A 17296-nucleotide genomic window follows, 5' to 3' on the forward strand; every position below is an offset into this window, starting at 1 on the left:
TACTGTTTAGGTCAGTTTTTGGCTCTTGTAGTTTTGCATTATGTCTGGAACTACCTTGCGTGATGGAGAGAAACTAAGTGCTAATGGCAACGTAATTTGGAAAAAGATTGTATTGTCCAAGATTGTAAAATCTGAAGTGTACATGGATTTTACAGAGTTTTGTATACATCAAATTCACTGTAGTAAGAGCAAGCTAAGGATTAAAGACTTTCTCTTTATTGATCCAGGTGAAATAAACATAAGTTATGATGATAGTAACTTACCTAGTGTTTAAGGTAATGGCTTGATGTGAGGAAGGCCCATTCTTGGTGCCTCCCTCTGATATGGTTGGAATAAAGAGACTCACCATATCACCTGTTGTTTGGTGGTGTTCAGAGGATTGAGACTGACGAGACTGCAGACAAGTCACCTGCTGAAGAAGACATCGGCGGTGATGAGGTAGTGCAGGCAGGTCAGAAGTTAAAGGGCGTATGTCAAGCTGGGAAGGTCACAGAGGGTGAGAAATTGCATTGGCTCATTTTCCCCCTCCGCGGGTTTAGCGCGAAGCGGGGGTTATAGTATTAGGCTCCGTCCGTCCATCCGTACGTACGAATTGGAATATCTTAAGAACTGTTGACTAGATTCTTTTCATATTAGGTACCTAGGTTCATCACAGTATAAGAAAGGTCCCAGTCAGGATTGGTGACCTTGACCTTCATTTCAAGGTCACAATGGGACTTTAACGTTTTACCCTTGTCAGCGAGCTATCTCAAGAACCATTCACTGGATTTTCTTCATATTCAACACCAAGCTTTACCTAGGAAGGTGATTTTAGTGACCTTCACTGAATTTTCAAGGTCACAGCGACACTTTGAAGATTTCAGCATGTTAAACTGCATGTTATGCTTGTCAGCGAGATACCTCAAGAACCGTTAACTAGATTTTCTTCATATTTGACATCCAGCTTCATCCAGGGAAGGGGCAGGGCCCAGTCGATTTTGGTGACCTTCACATAATTGTCAAGGTCACAGAGACACTTTCAAGATTTCAGCATGTTAAACTACATGTTAAGATTGTCAGCAAGATATCTCAAGAACAGTTCACTGGATTTTCTCCATGGACTTTCAAGATTTCCCTTGATAATTACTATTTTTGCATATTTCATACACTAAGACATTCATGTCATGGTCAAAGTCAATCTTGAAAATATTTGTGCGTTTGAACAACTACAGAACAAGATATCAAGAGAGGTTGACTGGTCATGTTTTTGTTGACAATTAACTTCATCTTAAATTACGACCTTCACTTCCATTACTTTTTAAGTTTGATTTCATAATTTGCGGCGGGGGATTATGTCAACTTAGTGACAATGCTTGTTTTAATTAAAATGTTCAAAAGGTTAATCTTCATTTGAGATGATTGTATATTGATTTGCACAGTTTGATTGATCTGTTGATAAAAGCAATGGCTGGTGTAGTTTTGTGTGATGCCTTTGCTAAACTGAGATGTACAGTAAACTATGTTTAGAATGCACATGGTTATAGCCACCCTCGATAATCTCCAGGGTATACGTTACGATCACTCTCCACTATACCCTGGATGCATCCATGGCTTGGCCCGATAACTATATTACCTCCATTTGCTGGCTCCGCATTTTCACAGTAGCCAATCAGCTAAGCCGCCGTTACATCCGAGCTTGCCAGTGTCAACAAAGATAGCGTTCACAGTCGCGAAGGTTATTTCGCAGTCAGTGCCACTCATATTTTTTGGGAAATAATACAGACAAATTGACAGATCTGAAACTTTCAAAAGAATATATGAAAGAACTCCTTCTACCTCTTTCAGAGTACCTCTGCATCAATTGTGTTGCCAAGTTTAAATGGTTAGATAATTTAAGAAGCGAAAGTGAGTTGTGATTGGTTCACTTAACTTCCCAGCGTAGACACCTGATTGGATAAAAAGCCAGCAAAGGGAGGTAATAATATCATCGGGCCAAGCCGTGGATGCATCCAGGGTATAGTGGAGAGTGATCGTAACGTATACCCTGGAGATTATCGAGGATTGGTTATAGCGAACTGATGGATATCACAAACTGTTTTGAACCAGAGAATTGGTTATGTTTTTCATTGACAGTGCGTATAATGAACTACAGTTATGACAAACAAAAATGAATGGTCCCTTTGAGTTTGTAGTGACCATGGTTTATTGTATAGACAATACATGTCATACCCATGCTATAGGCTACACCCTGTAACAGTATGCTTCATGTTACAGCCCTCAGCAGCATGTACCCTGTAGAGTTTGAGAAGGATGATGACAGTAATGGCCATATTGACTTCATTTCTACCTCAGCCGTGAGTACCCTCAGATCTTAGATTATCAGTTTGTGGACTAATCAGCCACTGAGAGAAATTGTCTGGATTTACACATTCTGGGAGACAGTTGCACCAGAATCGTGACATTAATGATTGTTTAAATTTGATGGAAATTAGTGAGAATTGATTAATGGTGTGTATAAAGTATGCTGCAAAGAGGTCAAATGTGTTGTTTATCAAGTAAACTAGAGGGATTTACTAAGGGAATGTGTTGTTTATCAAGTAAACTAGAGGGATTTACGAAGGGAATGTGTTGTTAAAAAAGTAAACTAGAGGGATTTACTTAGGGAATGTGTTGTTTATCAAGTAAACTAGAGGGATTTACTAAGGGAATGTGTTGTTTATCAAGTAAACTAGAGGGATTTACTTAGGGAATGTGTTGTTTATCAAGTAAACTAGAGGGATTTACTGAGGGAATGTGTTGTTTATCAAGTAAACTAGAGGGATTTACTTAGGGAACGTGTTGTTTATCAGGTCAAATGTGTTGTTTATCAAGTAAACTAGAGGGATTTACTAAGGGAATGTGTTGTTTAAAAGTAAACTAGAGGGATTTACTAAGGGAATGTGTTGTTTATCAAGTAAACTAGAGGGATTTACTAAGGGAATGTGTTGTTTATCAAGTAAACTAGAGGGATTTACTTAGGGAATGTGTTGTTTATCAAGTAAACTAGAGGGATTTACTAAGGGAATGTGTTGTTTATCAAGTAAACTAGAGGGATTTACTTAGGGAATGTGTTGTTTATCAAGTAAACTTAGGGAATGTGTTGTTTAGACTAGAGGGATTTACTAGGGAATGTGTTGTTCATCAAGCAAACTAGAGGGATTTAAGGGAATGTGTTGTTTATCAAGTAAACTAGAATTTACTAGAGGGTTTACTAAGGGAATGTGTTGTTTTATCAAGTAAACTAGAGGGATTTACTTAGGGAATGTGTTGTTTATCAAGTAAACTAGAGGGATTTACTTAGGGAATGTGTTGTTTATCAAGTAAACTAGAGGGATTTACTTAGGGAATGTGTTGTTTATCAAGTAAACTAGAGGGATTTACTTAGGGAATGTGTTGTTTATCAAGTAAACTAGAGGGATTTACTGAGGGAATGTGTTGTTTATCAAGTAAACTAGAGGGATTTACTGAGGGAATGTGTTTTATGTAGTTTTTAGTTACAGTCTATATCAACATGTTCAGTCTATATCAACACGTAATCTGTTAGATGCAACCCACTAGTATCAAATTAATATCACTGCCAGGCAACCTACTTTGTCAAGATTACTGCCTTACATTTTTATTACTTCATATTCGTTTCAATTGTTTTGTAGGGTTTAAGAAGTGACTCACTATTTGACTTGAGCCTTTAGGGATCGTTCATAATTTATGGCTAGGGGGAGGGTGATGATGATTTTTTGGGGGGTAGGGGGGGTGTCACCCATTTTGTTCCTGGGAGCTAGGGGTGGTCAGCAATTTTGTACACACTAACTGGGGGTCAGCAATTTTGTACATAAAAATATGATTTAAAATTATGCTTAGAAATTATGGGAAGGGGAAGGGGGTTCACTTATTTTGTACATACATTTTAGTGGGGGTCATTCACATTGTACATGCTTCTCCACAAAAATCATCATCACCCCCACCCCCTAGCCATAAATTATGAACGGTCCCTTAGACATTTTTTTCTTTGTAGAACCTACGTGCACAGAGCTACAATATAGAGACTGCAGACAGACTGAAGATTAAGCGTATAGCTGGGAGGATTGTGCCAGCCATTGCCACCACTACTGCCGCTGTGTCGGGTCTAGTTTCAATAGAACTACTGAAGCTGATAGAGAGGCCAGCCATAGAGAAGTACAAGAACTGTTTCCTGAACCTGGCCCTCCCCATCATGCTGCTGTCAGAACCAGGACCAGTGGAGAGGACAGTCATCAGGTGACCACACAATACTGCACTGTATCTTTGGGGAAATACCTTTATCTCTGTGGCCGTATGGAAATGTTGATGTCTATGTGCACCATGTACTCATGCCTTGTAGGTTGTACAAGTGACCCTTGTGATATTTCAGGGAGGGGGTGTCCTTCACCATGTGGGACAAGTGGGAGGTCTGGGGCAACAAGGACTTCACGCTTCAGCAGTTCCTTCACTACTTCAAGGTGAGTGAGAAAGTGAAAGTGAGTTGTGCCCTGTCATTATTCCAGTAGATCCTAGCATGTCAGCTTAATGTCGGAGAAAGCTCAAAGTGATACAGGTCTCAAGCACACACCACTTTGGTAAAACCCATGAGCATGTGTATGATGCTGACAAATGTTGATACAAATTGGGGAGGAGCACTTTAATGCTCAGACACCGAGATCATTGGCCAAGTAGATGTGTGGATCTACTCACTCTGTCACCACCAAGTGGCACAGGAGAACCTGTAGTTGATCGAAGGTGCTGCAATAGCTGCAGAGGTGTGTCCCAAGGATGGGTCAGGACAAGGTGTGCATTCAAATCACAGACTTGCCTGATTATCATCCTTGATCGGTAATAACCTCTATCATCACAATGGGCTGTCCCACCACACTAAGCTGACACATTGTGTGATCTGTACAGTCTGGAGACTGCAGTGGTCCTGTATGTATGGGATGGGGAGCTGCTGAGGATGAAAACACTGGCGATGATGTCAGGTCAACCCTGTTAGGTCCTTGTCAATATTTGCAACACAGAGTATCCATGAAGCTAGAAATGTTTTGTTTCATTCCAGGAGACATATGGTTTTGAGGGTTCCTCCGTGGTGTATGGGGTAAAGATGGTCTACATGCCCATCATGCCTGCCCACAGCAAGAGCCTCAACATGACGTGAGTAACAGTGTCATGAATATCACCAAATGAACCCAATGTTAAACAAGATTGTTTGCTATTAACGCATCTTGTGTGCCTCATTCTAGGGTAAATGGGAATGGCTGCAGTCGGTATATCGTGTTTCAGTATGGCATCCGTATCAACCTACGACGCTTTAACTATGAAACTGGCATTACTCTAGTCCAAGCAGCAACAGACACATGTGTGCGTCACTATGTTAGTGGAATAATCTTATAGGTGACAATATACCCCCAAAGTATTGGACCTAATCTGTAACTGATGGCAGTGGACATATGCACCAATGCTAACCTGAGAAGCACGGATTGGGACATAAGTGACTTGGAAGATTAAGTACAGCAGATATTGCCATATTAAAGATGGTGTTGGTTGTGAATGTATGAGCAATTTCTTCATTACAGCATGGTGAAGCTCTTGAAGCCATCGGCCACCCAGAAGTATGTTGACCTAGTCGTGTCCTTTGATGATGATAATGATGAGGATGTGCCCGGACCACCTGTCAGATACTACTTTGGATTGTGATCCTGATGCAGCCTCCGTGAACTTGTTGACAGGCTCCTTGACAACTGTGACAATCATGACCGGTGTGTGACGTTCTGTTCCAGTGTGGGAAGTTCTGTTCCAGTGTGGGACATCATGTTACCAGTGTGGGACGTTCTGTTACCAGTGTGGGACTTGGGGTTCATCACATGTCTGCTTTGTGATATGCTATGTATCGCTACACTTGACTCATTATCTAAAATATATTGTGATATTTGATAAGGACTTCTATTGCATGAAATTATTGGGCCCATTTGACAAGAGTTTGTTGCTCTTGGGTATTTTTGGATTTAACTAAAAACATGTATCTATTTTGGCTCAATCTAAATGTTTACATAAAATTGAGTCAAGTAGCCATCAGACTGAAGTGGGTTATTTAAATATTCCCTTTCCAAAATCAAACAGAATTAACATGAATCAACACATGGATAGGTGTATCATATGCTGTATGATCAAGGGGAGTTTCCGATACATACACCAGTAACCCCTAGTACCCTTAGTGGCAAGTGAATGCAGCATCCAGCGGACCAGGATGTGCATGGGTGTAACGCTGGTTCAGTGTCAGGAGGGTTCACCGAGCAGACTCCAAGTGGGTTGACCGAACATACGCCAAATGGGTTCACCGAGCAGACGCCAAGTGGGTTCACGGAGCAGATGCCAAGTGGGTTCACTGAGCAGACGCCAAGTGGGTTCACCAAGCAGACGCCAAGTGGTGGCTGCAGGACTCAGGGGTATATAACATGAAATAAAATGGAGAGAAACTTTAAAATAAATACCCAGTGTTTAAATATTTTCTTGAAACATTAATCAAACAATTTTCATTATTAAGGAGATGCTAATCATGATTTCAAATCCCAATATGTTTGAGATTTTCATCCTTAGCACCTTAAGCCATGCTGATGGGTTTCAATGTAGTGGTAACATCACTTTAAATTTTATTGTCAGATTCTGAATGTAATAAAGACCAAGCACATACTCACAGTAACTTGAACTATGGGCTGTCCTAATATTGGTGGTCAAATATCTGGACTTGCACCCTGCATATGACCTCATCAGTTGCGTTGCCTGTACCATCGGGATGTGATGATAATGATGGATTCTTTCTGTGATACTTGTCATTAGGAGTAGGATGGATGATTTGTGAGTGATGTATATTATTGTTACAGAGATTTTGTTATTTTATAAGCCTGTTGACACTGTAGAGAATCATGCAAACAAAGCGTCATGTGACCTGCTTTAGATTATAATGAAATGCAACTCAATGAAGTATATATACAAGTTAGAACACTGCCGAGGAACAGTTTCTGAGATCCTGACTAGTTAGCGTGGGTGCAAGTTCCACAACATAATGGAGGTGGAGTTTGTGTTAGCTGTATTTACACTCTTGTTATCCACCAACTCTGGACTCCAAGTGACAACAGCTTCATTGTCTAAAGATCCTTGTCCAAATCATGAGAGATTTATCCCTGTAGAATGTGAATCTTAAATTATACCATAATTTGATTGAGTTTTGTGGATCTAGATTTAAACTGCAAGTCTTCAAGGGAACTCCAGTTTCCAAAAGTCGGCCATTATATCTGAAGGGAACATGTACACAGAGTCCTCTGTATTTTTGTGTGTAAGACATAATTTGTGTGTTTCAAAATGTATGTCAATAATATATGTACATGTTTTATTCATCACACTCTCAAATGTTTTTTTTTATAGATATTACATTTCAAAATATCAACCATGTTTAATCAAATGACAGTGGAACTGTTTGATGTGAAATTGCCATTGTTTATTTTGGCGCTAGTACTATTTTTTCTATGAGTATACTTTAGGTGTTGAAATGCTGGTGTTACATCTGAGATTAGGACAGTGTATATCACATTAATGTTATAATATTGATATAGTGACATATTTTGTCTTTGTGATATGAAATATTCTTTCATAAATTTTTAAAGTTGTACCATTCTTAACTTGGAACCTGCTGCAGTACTAACTTCAGTTCGAGAAGGTCCCAGTTGTTCCAAACAGATATTATGCAGGCAGTCCCACTTTCAGTTCGACAACATTGTGATTCTATTGGTCTGTTTGCAATGGTACACAACCTCACAAAGTGAAATATATTCTAACCTCAAAGGAGACCAACAAATTACCAGTACTTCAGAGTTGGACCATAGGTTATAGATTCCCATCACTGTGGATGTTATTTCAAACATGTTGTGTCCACAATAGTTTCAAGGCAAGCAGTATTGAGTATTTAGTTCAGTAAAAGTCCAGTATAGATACTGTGCTGCCCATACAGTCAAGTTCCACATGCTCCAGTACAAATTTCTGATCATCTTATTGTTATGTAAGCGAGATGCTCAGTCAGGTAAACAATGTCTCAGCTGGTACTATCTTGAATTCTTGCTGTGTTTGCCACAATGTGCTTTTGCAGAAGTTATGGATGGATGCCTCTGTGTATGGTTTTGTATTGCAATGATTGTTGTATAAAAAATCTAAGCTAACTAATCTGCTTCTGTTGTGATATTCAATCCTTCACCCTGTAAACCTGAACGACATTGTACCGCTACACCCTTCAGCTTGAACAAACCCCTACAATTTGAACAACACTCTACAAAAACCACTGAACAGCTCAGCATGTACACCTACATCTTACAGCTTTACCAAGAACATGTAGCAACACCCTACAGTATGAACAACACCCTACAGCCTGACCAACTCCTTACAGCTTGAACAACACTCTACAGCCTGAACAACACCATGTAGCAACACCCTACAGTATGAACAACACCCTACAGCCTGACGAACTCCTTACAGCTTGAACAACACCCAACAGCCTGACCAACTCCTTGCAGCTTGAACAACACCCAACAGCCTGACCAACTCCTTGCAGCTTGAACAACACCCAACAGCTTCAACAACTCCCAACAAAGGCAATACCCTGTAGCTTGAACAACACCTTACAGCTTGAACAACTGCTTACAGCAACATCCTACAGCTTGAACAACACCCTACAGCTTGAACAACACATTACAGCCTGACCAACTCCTTACAGCTTGAACAACACTCTACAGCCTGAACAACACCATGTAGCAACACCCTACAGTATGAACAACACCCTACAGCCTGACGAACTCCTTACAGCTTGAACAACACCCAACAGCCTGACCAACTCCTTGCAGCTTGAACAACACCCAACAGCCTGACCAACTCCTTGCAGCTTGAACAACACCCAACAGCTTCAACAACTCCCAACAAAGGCAATACCCTGTAGCTTGAACAACACCTTACAGCTTGAACAACTGCTTACAGCAACACCCTACAGCTTGAACAACACCCTACAGCTTGAACAACACATTACAGCCTGACCAACTCCTTACAGCTTGAACAACACTCTACAGCCTGAACAACACCATGTAGCAACACCCTACAGTATGAACAACACCCTACAGCCTGACGAACTCCTTACAGCTTGAACAACACCCAACAGCCTGACCAACTCCTTGCAGCTTGAACAACACCCAACAGCCTGACCAACTCCTTGCAGCTTGAACAACACCCTACAGCTTCAACAACTCCCAACACAGCAATACCCTGTAGCTTGAACAACACCTTACAGCTTGAACAACTGCTTACAGCAACACCCTACAGCTTGAACAACACCCTACAGCTTGAACAACACGTTACAGCCTGACCAACTCCTTACAGCTTGAACAACTGCTTACAGCAACACCCTACAGCCTGAACAACACCATGCAGCCTGACCAACTCCTTGCAGCTTGAACAACACCCAACAGCCTGACCAACTCCTTGCAGCTTGAACAACACCCAACAGCCTGACCAACTCCTTGCAGCTTGAACAACACCTAACAGCCTGACCAACACCCTACAGCTTGAACAACACCCTACAGCCTGAACAACACCATGCAGCCTGACCAACTCCCTGCAGCTTGAACAACACCCTACAGCCTGAGCAACACCATGCAGCTTAAACAACACCCAACAGCCTGACCAACTCCTTACAGCTTGAACAACACCCTACAGCTTCAACAACTCCCAACACAGCAATACCTTGTAGCTTGAACAACACCTTACAGCTTGAACACATGCCTACAGCAACATCCTGCAGCTTGAACAACACCCTACAGCTTGAACAACACGTTACAGCTTGAACAACTGATTACAGCAACATCCTGCAGCTTGAACAACTGCATACAGCAACACCCTTCAGCTTGAACAAAACCTTACAGCTGGAATGACTGCCTACAGCAACATCCTGCAGCTTGAACAACTGCTTACAGCAACACCCTACAGCTTGAACAACACCTTACAGCTTGAACAACACATTACAGCTTGAACAACTACCAACACAACAACACCCTACAGCTTGAACAACTGCTTACAGCAGCACCCTATAGCTTGAACAACACCTTACACTTTCACTGGAAATGCTGCATTGCTACATGCCCAGCCACCATCAACACTTCGAACGACCTCATCACAACCCAGAACCATGGACACAACCATCTTCCAAACCAGGCCAAGATCACCGTGGACACGTTCCTGGGGACAGTGAAGGACTTGGTGAAGAAGGACAGTGGACCGATTCCGTCGATCTACCAAGAAGATTTAAATGGTACGTATATGTGTTATTAACAACCAAAATGCCAAACATATCTATCAATGTAACTTGTAGTTGCAATAATGAAGATGGTTACTGCTTTTCCCCCTAAATATCAGTTAATAACATTCTGTTTTTATGCACCTCATATACATATTTTATTCCTCTTTTTTAGGTTTACGATCAGCTGAAGCAGGTGCAACACAGGCAGCACCTACGTTTTACAGCGTCCAGGCCAGCCTCTACAGGTCCAGAGCCAAGGAAGTCCCTCCACTTCCACAACACCGATCAGACATCGACCTTCCCCAGATCTGCACACAGACATCTGCCGGCGACAGCTTCCTTCTCCATTCTGACGACAACATGCTCATCTTCACCACCGAGTCCAATCTATGACATCTGGCTGCTGCTGACATCTTCTTCTGTGATAGAACATTTAACATCTGTCCTAAACTCTTTCATCAGCTATACTCCATACATGCTTTTGTGGGCCAGAAGATGTTTCTTCTTGTGTTTGCCTTGCTCCCAGACAAGAAGCAATCTACATATAAGAACTTTTTCCAGACCCTGCAACTCAAGTCTTCAGAACTCAACCATCGCCTGAGACCTGACTACATAGCCTCCGACTTTGAGGTTGCTGATCAACCAAGCTGCTGTTGAAGTGTTATAGTGTGAACTCCGGGGTTGTATGTTTCACTACAGACAAGCCATATGGCCAAGTGCCCAGCGATTTGCATCTGAACCAGCTGTAAACATGGTAGTTTGACGAGCTTCTGCCTTGCCCCTTGTGACATTGATGAAGTGTGGCTTCATGCTCTCGAAGAAGCTGACCTTGCTGATCCAGCAGTTCTACGTTTCACCTCATTGGACTTTAATCGTTTATAACTGTGAAAGTGTGTAATCTGTGTAATAAATTTCTTAATATTCTTATTTTGTACTGTATTAATACTTCATGTAATTTGTGTAAATGCATTAAAAACGTGTGCAAATCTTGTGCAATTTCATTAATAATACTTAAGACACTGTAATGTAAATATTGTGCAAATATTGGATTTTAATTGTTTATAATTGTGAAAGTGTGTAACCTGTCTAATATATTTTTTAATATTCTTATATTTCTTATTTTGTACTGTATTAAAATTTCATGTAATTTGTGTACATGCATTAAATACTTGAGATGACCCCTGCCACCTCCTATAGTTCTTCCAATCAACACGCATGACTGCTTCGCCACCCTTAACAATAGGGTGGTGGCACCGAGGAGACCCCTTCCTTAGACAACATGACATCCAAACCCTACAATACCCTGCACTTGAGTCCAATAGAACACCTTTGGGACAAGATTCAAAGAAGGCTAACGGCTAATTCATTCCATGTACAGACGATGCAACGCTTTCATCGATGCACATAGAGGCCACACACAATACTGACTTTGGAGTATCTTAAAGGTACTATTTTTGGTGATTTTGTTTGTGTGAACTCTAAATGTGATTCCCGAAAATGTGTTAGCCATAATTGTAAGGTTTGATCTGAATCCTCCGTTTGATTGTTGATTAGAGTGAATTAAAGTGTGTGCTTTCAGAAACAGCTATCGGTGTGACATTTCTTTTGTGGTTCAGTATATATAAAACGGCACCAGTTGTCAATACACATTTAACATATTACTCAAATGGCAACAGTATAATTGCAATTTAATTCTTTCACATTATTGTGGTATTCTAAGTAAAGTATCCTGATTCTTGCACTCTTGTACATTGATAAATGGTCCTCAACCTTGAATGTGTTTCTACGCAGCTTGCAGTATCCATCTGAAGCTAGCTCACCAGTGTGTGTTAAATAGGAGCCTGTCCTCAACCTTGAATGCAGCACAAAAAATATGATTCGTACCTGGAATTCCTAGTGTCATTTCAAAGTGATTCACAGCCGTAGATTATATATTTGTCTGGAAAAATTATGGAGGTCTTAAAACAAATGAACAACAGTATGTCATTGGTTTCATGTTTTATTTATTACAATGTTTACACATAATATGTCCCATCTGATTTAAAAAAACTGAGACCCGATTCTGTATTTACAATGGTACACAAAGTCCCCAGTATATGTACAACATCATACCAAGTTTATACACATCAGCTCTTCATCTTATACAAAGCTGATATTTCAATTTATCATCCAAAACTGACTCCCACAGTAGATACAGCTTGAGTGAGATCAAGCGATATCTACATTTTAGATATCGCAACAATTGAATTGTCATAATGGTACTACATCGTCAGTTAATGACCCCACAATGCTTTGACATCACTAAGAACACAGCTGACAATGCTATGATGTCACAAAGGTGTTGATGATGTCACAATGCTATGACCTCACTGGGATCACTGCTCAAAAGGCTGAATGGCAAGAAAACCAAGTTCTATGGATAGTCAACTTCTGTTTTTGCAATAGGTGCGACGTTTCGGTGGAGGTACTAACACTGTTATCAAGCATCACTTGCTTGATAACAGTGTTAGTACCTACACCGAAACGTTGTACCCATTGCAAGAAAGAAGTTGACTATCCATAGAACTTGGTTTTCCTTCATCTATACAACTTCTAAAATGGCTCTCAAAGAAGAGGCTGAATGGCAGTTCATTCAGTTACTGATAACTGATGAAGAATGATTTTGAATGATAAATGAACACTCTGATATAAAACATATCAACACTAATGGACTAACGTAAAACTATCCTCAACAAACTTTAATCAACTTGTGTTGATATATTTGATATCAGAAGACACGTGGGTCAGATTCTCTATCTAACTGTGAAGACACTCCTGCATATGTGGAAGTATATGTACAACATCAGAATATGTTTATACACATCAACTCATCATCTAAATATATGTGCTATTTTAATCTCACTTTAAAAGTCCTGTAGAAGATTGCTTTGAGTGTGTGGTTAGTCTGTCTGGAGAGACTTCCTTTAAACAACAGTCCAAGTAATTTGTATTGACTGAACGAGTATGGTTTACTGCAGTTTCAGCAACACGCTGACACAGTGTAAGTACTGACAACCAGCAGAAACTGTTTACAACATGACGCAGTAACAACAGACTGTGCCAGTTCTTCATGTTATAAGTACCTGTAGTCAGATGCATGTAGTTCAGTTGTGTCGCAGTGCATATCACAGAAGTTATTTGTCTGTATTGTACTACAGAATATAACATATAATTGTATGGTCTCTGTACACAGTATACACAGTTACATATAAACCACACTGTAGAAGAGTACTGTAAGCCTTTATATGTGTGTTATATGGACATATCATCATTGGCAGATCCAGAGGGGGGGTTCAGGGGGTTTCGACACCCCTGAAAATGACTTAAGACCACATTGATTATTTTTTTCGCGTTGGCGGAGCCAATGGGGGTGTTTCAGGGGCTTTGAAACACACACACACTTCTTCAAAATTCCTGGATCCGCCCATGTATCAAGACACTTGATGAAGCCCCTAATTCTCTCGCTGGGCTTGACGTCTTTCCTTGGGTGGTGGTGACAGCATCAGGTATAGGCTTTCTTTGATGCCTGCCCCACAAATATTTTTACAAAACTTGGGATAGTGGAAGAGTAAATAACTAGGTCTTTTAAAAAAATGTGCAGTTAATACTGAGCCCCATTTCAGTCTGATGACAAACATGGGTTGTTAGTGAACAGTTATTACTGTATACATCTTAAAAACAATACAACCAATAAAACAGCACACTGGATGTGCAGTCTTCTTTTTTAACAATTTTCTCACCCGAATGATGTATTCAAGGTATTTCAACCTGATGGTGCTCAACTCTACAGTTTGCATGTTTCATTGCAATGTCCCAAGTATGAGTCTATCATGATCACGACCACATAAACTGACGCTATATTCTCATTTTGTCCAGCCCTTCCAGGACTCCTTGTTAATCACAATACATCACAATCTGGATACCATCAGTTCAAGGATGATCTCATCACACCTTAGAGGACCTCCTCTCATGTGGCCATCACACAATGCCATCTTAGGTCCCCCCTTATCTCAATGGGAAACTCAGTCACATTTTGTGCTTCTTGTGATGACACAAGTTCCAAACGAACTGGCATGAACTATATACAGGTTTGGAATATAGTCAGATAAAATAGGTTTCTGTAGATTCTTCAGTGATTAGATGATCTGCTGTACTGTGGCAACAGTGCAGCTGTCAGTGCTGGCTATGAGCAACCCATGCTGTGCACTGGCGAGGTCCAGCAATCAGTTACACACCATCTATGTGTTCATAGAGGACCTCATCATACTCCTCCTCCTCCTCCTCCACGGGGCCTTGTGACACAGGTGATGTGGGTACAGCTGATGTCCTCTGCACTGGATTAGTTGTTCTTGGTCCACCAGCCAACAGCATTTCAAGACGTTCCTTGAACCCTTGCTTGTTAGTAGCCCCTGTTGCAAAACAAGGACACACATACAGTATTGTACACAAGGACACACATACAGTATTGTACACAAGAACACACATACAGTATTGTACACAAGAACACACATACAGTATTGTACACAAGGACACATACAGTATTGTACACAAGGACACAGTATTGTACACAAGGACACATACAGTATTGTACACATGGACACACATACAATATTGTACACAAGGACCCATACAGTATTGTACACAAAGACACACATACAGTATTGTACACAAGAACACGCATACAGTATTGTACATAAGGACACACATACAGTATTGTACACAAGGACACATACAGTATTGTACACAAGGACACATACAGTACATACAGTATTGTACACAAGGACACATACAGTATTGACACACACACAGTACACAAGGACACATACAGTATTGTACACAAGGACACACATACAGGTATACAGGTATTGTACACAAGGACACATACATACAGTACACAAGGACACATACAGTATTTGTACACAATATTGTACACACATACAGTATTGTACACAATAACACACATACAGTATTGTACACAAGGACACACACATACAGTATTGTACAGTACAATGTACATTGTACAAGGACACATACAGTATTGTACACAAGGACACACATACAGTATTGTACACTAAGGACACACATACAGTATTGTACACAAGGACACATACAGTATTGTATTGTACACAAGGACACACATACAGTATTGTACAGTATTGTACACAAGGACACACATACAGTATTGTACACAAGGACACACATACAGTATTGTACACAAGGACACACATTGTACACAGGACACACATATTGTATTAACACAAGGACACACATACAGTATTGTACACAAGGACACATACGGTATTGTACACAAGAACACACATACAGTATTGTACACAAGGACACATACAGTATTGTACACAAGGACACACATACAGTATTGTACACAAGGACACACATACAGTATTGTACACAAGGAACACATACAGTATTGTACACAAGGACACACATACAGTATTGTACACAAGGGACACACATACAGTATTGTACACAAGGACACATGTATTGTACACAAGGACACATACAGTATTGTACACAAGGACACATACAGTACACAAGGACACATACAGTATTGTACACAAGGACACATACAGTATTGTACACAAGGACACACATACAGTATTGTACACAAGGACACACATACAGTATTGTACACAAGGACACACATACAGTATTGTACACAAGGACACACATACAGTATTGTACACAAGGACACACATACAGTATTGTACACAAGGACACACATACAGTATTGTACACAAGGACACATACAGTATTGTACACAAGGACACACATACAGTATTGTACACAAGGACACATACAGTATTGTACACAAGGACACACATACAGTATTGTACACAAGGACACACATATTGTATTATTGTACACACACATACAGTATTAATAAGACATACAGTATTGTACAAGGACACATACAGTATTGTACACAAGGACACACATACAGTATTGTACACAAGGACACATACAGTATTGTACACAAGGACACACATACAGTATTGTACACAAGGACACACATACAGTATTGTACACAAGGACACACATACAGTATTGTACACAAGGACACACATACAGTATTGTACACAAGGACACATACAGTATTGTACACAAGGACACACATACAGTATTGTACACACAAGGACACATACAGGACATACAGTATTGTACACAAGACACACATACAGTATTGTACACAAGGACACACATACAGTATTGTACACAACATACAGTATTGTACACACATACAGTATTGTACACAAGGACACATACAGTATTGTACACAAGGACACATACAGTATTGTACACAAGGACACACATACAGTATTGTACACAAAGACACACATACAGTATTGTACACAAGGACACACATACAGTATTGTACACAAGGACACACATACAGTATTGTACACAAGGACAAAGTTTTTTGAACTTCTGTGAAGACCTGCTGCACGTTGAAGTGAAAATTGTCCAGACAATCCAGTGATAGTCACCATGTGCATCAACCTACGCACATGGAACACAATTACATGTCAGCCAAGCCAACGAGCCTTACCAACCGATCTCGTTAGTTTCCATGACAAGCATGGGTTGCTGAAGTCCAATTCTAACCTGGATCTTCACATGTTGGAAAGAAGGACTCTATCTATTTGATACTATAAATAAAGGTAAATCAACATATCCACTGAGCCTAACTACACCATCCATTTAAGTGACTCTGATAACCAGCATAGGCTCTACACATGAACCATTGTAATTGTTCTGTTTTGATTTAACAGTTTAGTAGGGCTTAGACAGCTTCTTGAGCCCGAGTCAGGTTTAGCTGGACTCAAGTCCATTTTCTAGGACGCAAGGACTCAATAAGGAGAGAATAACTCTAATTGGCTTACG

General features: G+C 40.4%; 2 protein-coding genes across 5 annotated transcripts in view; one reads left to right on the forward strand and one right to left on the reverse strand.

The window, feature by feature from the left end:
• The window catches only part of LOC124255777 (ubiquitin-like modifier-activating enzyme 6), a 92908-nt gene extending 86816 nt beyond the window's left edge, over window positions 1–6092 (forward strand). The window contains exons 30-35 of the mRNA XM_046689694.1: window positions 376–496; window positions 2254–2333; window positions 4031–4272; window positions 4406–4493; window positions 5084–5178; window positions 5601–6092. Of these exons, the coding sequence (XP_046545650.1) occupies window positions 376–496; window positions 2254–2333; window positions 4031–4272; window positions 4406–4493; window positions 5084–5178; window positions 5601–5721 (747 nt within the window). The 3' untranslated portion in view covers window positions 5722–6092. The remainder of the gene's footprint in view (window positions 1–375; window positions 497–2253; window positions 2334–4030; window positions 4273–4405; window positions 4494–5083; window positions 5179–5600) is intronic.
• Window positions 6093–12339: 6247 nt separating this feature from the next.
• Window positions 12340–17296, reverse strand: part of LOC124255826 — a 71508-nt gene continuing 66551 nt past the window's right edge. For all 4 annotated transcript variants that reach the window (XM_046689767.1, XM_046689764.1, XM_046689766.1 and 1 more), the window contains one exon: window positions 12340–14802. In XM_046689767.1, coding sequence (XP_046545723.1) covers window positions 14621–14802 — 182 coding nt within the window. In that variant the 3' untranslated portion in view covers window positions 12340–14620. The remainder of the gene's footprint in view (window positions 14803–17296) is intronic.

Source organism: Haliotis rubra, unplaced genomic scaffold, assembly GCF_003918875.1.
Source record: "Haliotis rubra isolate DU_JTF1 unplaced genomic scaffold, ASM391887v1 Scf61, whole genome shotgun sequence".
NCBI lineage: Eukaryota > Metazoa > Mollusca > Gastropoda > Lepetellida > Haliotidae > Haliotis > Haliotis rubra.